This window comes from Leptonychotes weddellii, unplaced genomic scaffold (genome assembly GCF_054177405.1).
Source record: "Leptonychotes weddellii isolate Sample4059 unplaced genomic scaffold, ASM5417740v2 HiC_scaffold_31818, whole genome shotgun sequence".
NCBI classification, from domain to species: domain Eukaryota; kingdom Metazoa; phylum Chordata; class Mammalia; order Carnivora; family Phocidae; genus Leptonychotes; species Leptonychotes weddellii.
In genome coordinates, this window is record NW_027915779.1 from 1 (window position 1) to 1,406 (window position 1,406).

The 1,406-nt window shown below is 58.2% G+C and overlaps 1 protein-coding gene and 2 non-coding genes across 3 annotated transcripts; all 3 read right to left on the minus strand.

Annotated features, from left to right (window-relative positions):
* Positions 1-5: 5 nt before the first annotated feature.
* Positions 6-1,365, minus strand: LOC102742691 (eukaryotic initiation factor 4A-I; the record flags this gene model as incomplete). The annotated part of the gene is made up of 4 exons (XM_081810664.1): positions 995-1,365; positions 636-779; positions 419-556; positions 6-308 (listed from the first exon to the last, which is right to left on the minus strand). Coding segments are annotated over exons 1-4 (678 nt in total), but the record flags the coding sequence as incomplete, so codon positions are not given.
* LOC115942852 (small nucleolar RNA SNORA67) lies at positions 34-176 on the minus strand. Its single transcript, XR_004077434.1, has one exon. It is a non-coding gene; the product is annotated as a small nucleolar RNA SNORA67 (small nucleolar RNA).
* On the minus strand, positions 1,200-1,340 carry LOC115942856 (small nucleolar RNA SNORD10). Its single transcript, XR_004077438.1, has one exon. It is a non-coding gene; the product is annotated as a small nucleolar RNA SNORD10 (small nucleolar RNA).
* Positions 1,366-1,406: the final 41 nt, after the last annotated feature.

The window sequence follows — 1,406 nt, forward strand, 5'->3', positions numbered from 1 at the left end:
GGGGGGGATGCATCGAGCCGGAAGGGATGAAAGGTGTGTAGGCAGCCAAAGGCAGGCAAAGGAAACAGACATGCCCTCTCCCCCAGCAACCTAAGGCATGCCACATTTTCTTCCAAGTTGCTACTTTCCTGAAGAGGGGCACAGGCAGGCCCCTTGGAGAGGGAATCACCTTGGATTTTCCCTTTTCCTTCCCACTCTCCCGGCGTCCCCCTACTCACCAGCAGGTCAGTGGTAATCAGTACTCGGCTAGAGCCAGAGCGGAACTCCCTCATGATAACGTCTCGTTCCTTTTGGTCCATATCTCCGTGCTAGAGCGGGAACAGAGGGGAGGGCGTGGGTCACGGGCCCGCGGGCGCCGAGCAGCAGCCGAGAGGCGCGCCAAGGCCCCACCGCTGGGGACAAGGTGGAGAGCACGCACCATGGCGGACACAGTGAAGTCTCGGGCGTGCATCTTCTCAGTGAGCCAGTCCACCTTCCTTCGGGTGTTGATGAATATGACCGCCTGCGTGATGGTCAGGGTCTCGTACAGGTCGCACAGTGTGTCCAGCTTCCACTCCTGGGAGGGGGAGGGGAGACCAGTCAGGGGCTATACCAACCCCCCCCCCGCCGGCCCGCCTCCTGCCCCGGGGCCCCACCTCTCGCTCCACGTTGATGTAGAACTGGCGGATACCCTCCAGGGTCAGCTCCTCCTTCTTGACCAGGATCCGGATGGGGTCCCTCATGAACTTCTTGGTCACCTCGAGCACGTCGGAAGGCATCGTGGCAGACAGCAAAACCACCTAACAGAAAAGAGCAGCCTCAGGGTGGGGGACCCTCCACGATACCTGCCACCCCCATTCCCGAGGACCCCCTGAAACAGAAGCCAGTGCATAAAAAGGCTTGAGGGGAGACCCCAGGATTCCTATTGGCTCCTCTGCTCCATTACCCCAAGCACTCCACAATCTACAAAGGAGTCCTCGACTCTACGACACGAGGCTGTACGCCTCTTCCTCACCTGGGTGTTGCTGTTGAGCTTCTGGAATATGTCATAGATCTGGTCCTTGAATCCGCGGCTTAACATTTCATCAGCTTCATCCAGTACAAACATCTTGATGTACTTGGGAGCTACGAAAGAGAGAAAACACCAATAGGTAGTGATAGGGAAGTATGAGAGAAAACTCACATTTCCCAATATAGAACAAAAAAGGGACAAGAGATCTGCTCTCAGAAGACGAAGGGTGATCCTTTGCCTGCGACTCCCACGCTAGGCCAGCTGACAGCCCTGGGAAGTAGAACACTCCCCGGGGCTGAGAAGACAGGGAAGCCAGGCTCAGATGACACGCATGGGCTCATCACAGAGCAACCCCCTCCCAGGCGCACACGGGCACCGTGGAGGAGACCATGGATCGGGGGGGGGGGGGGGGGGG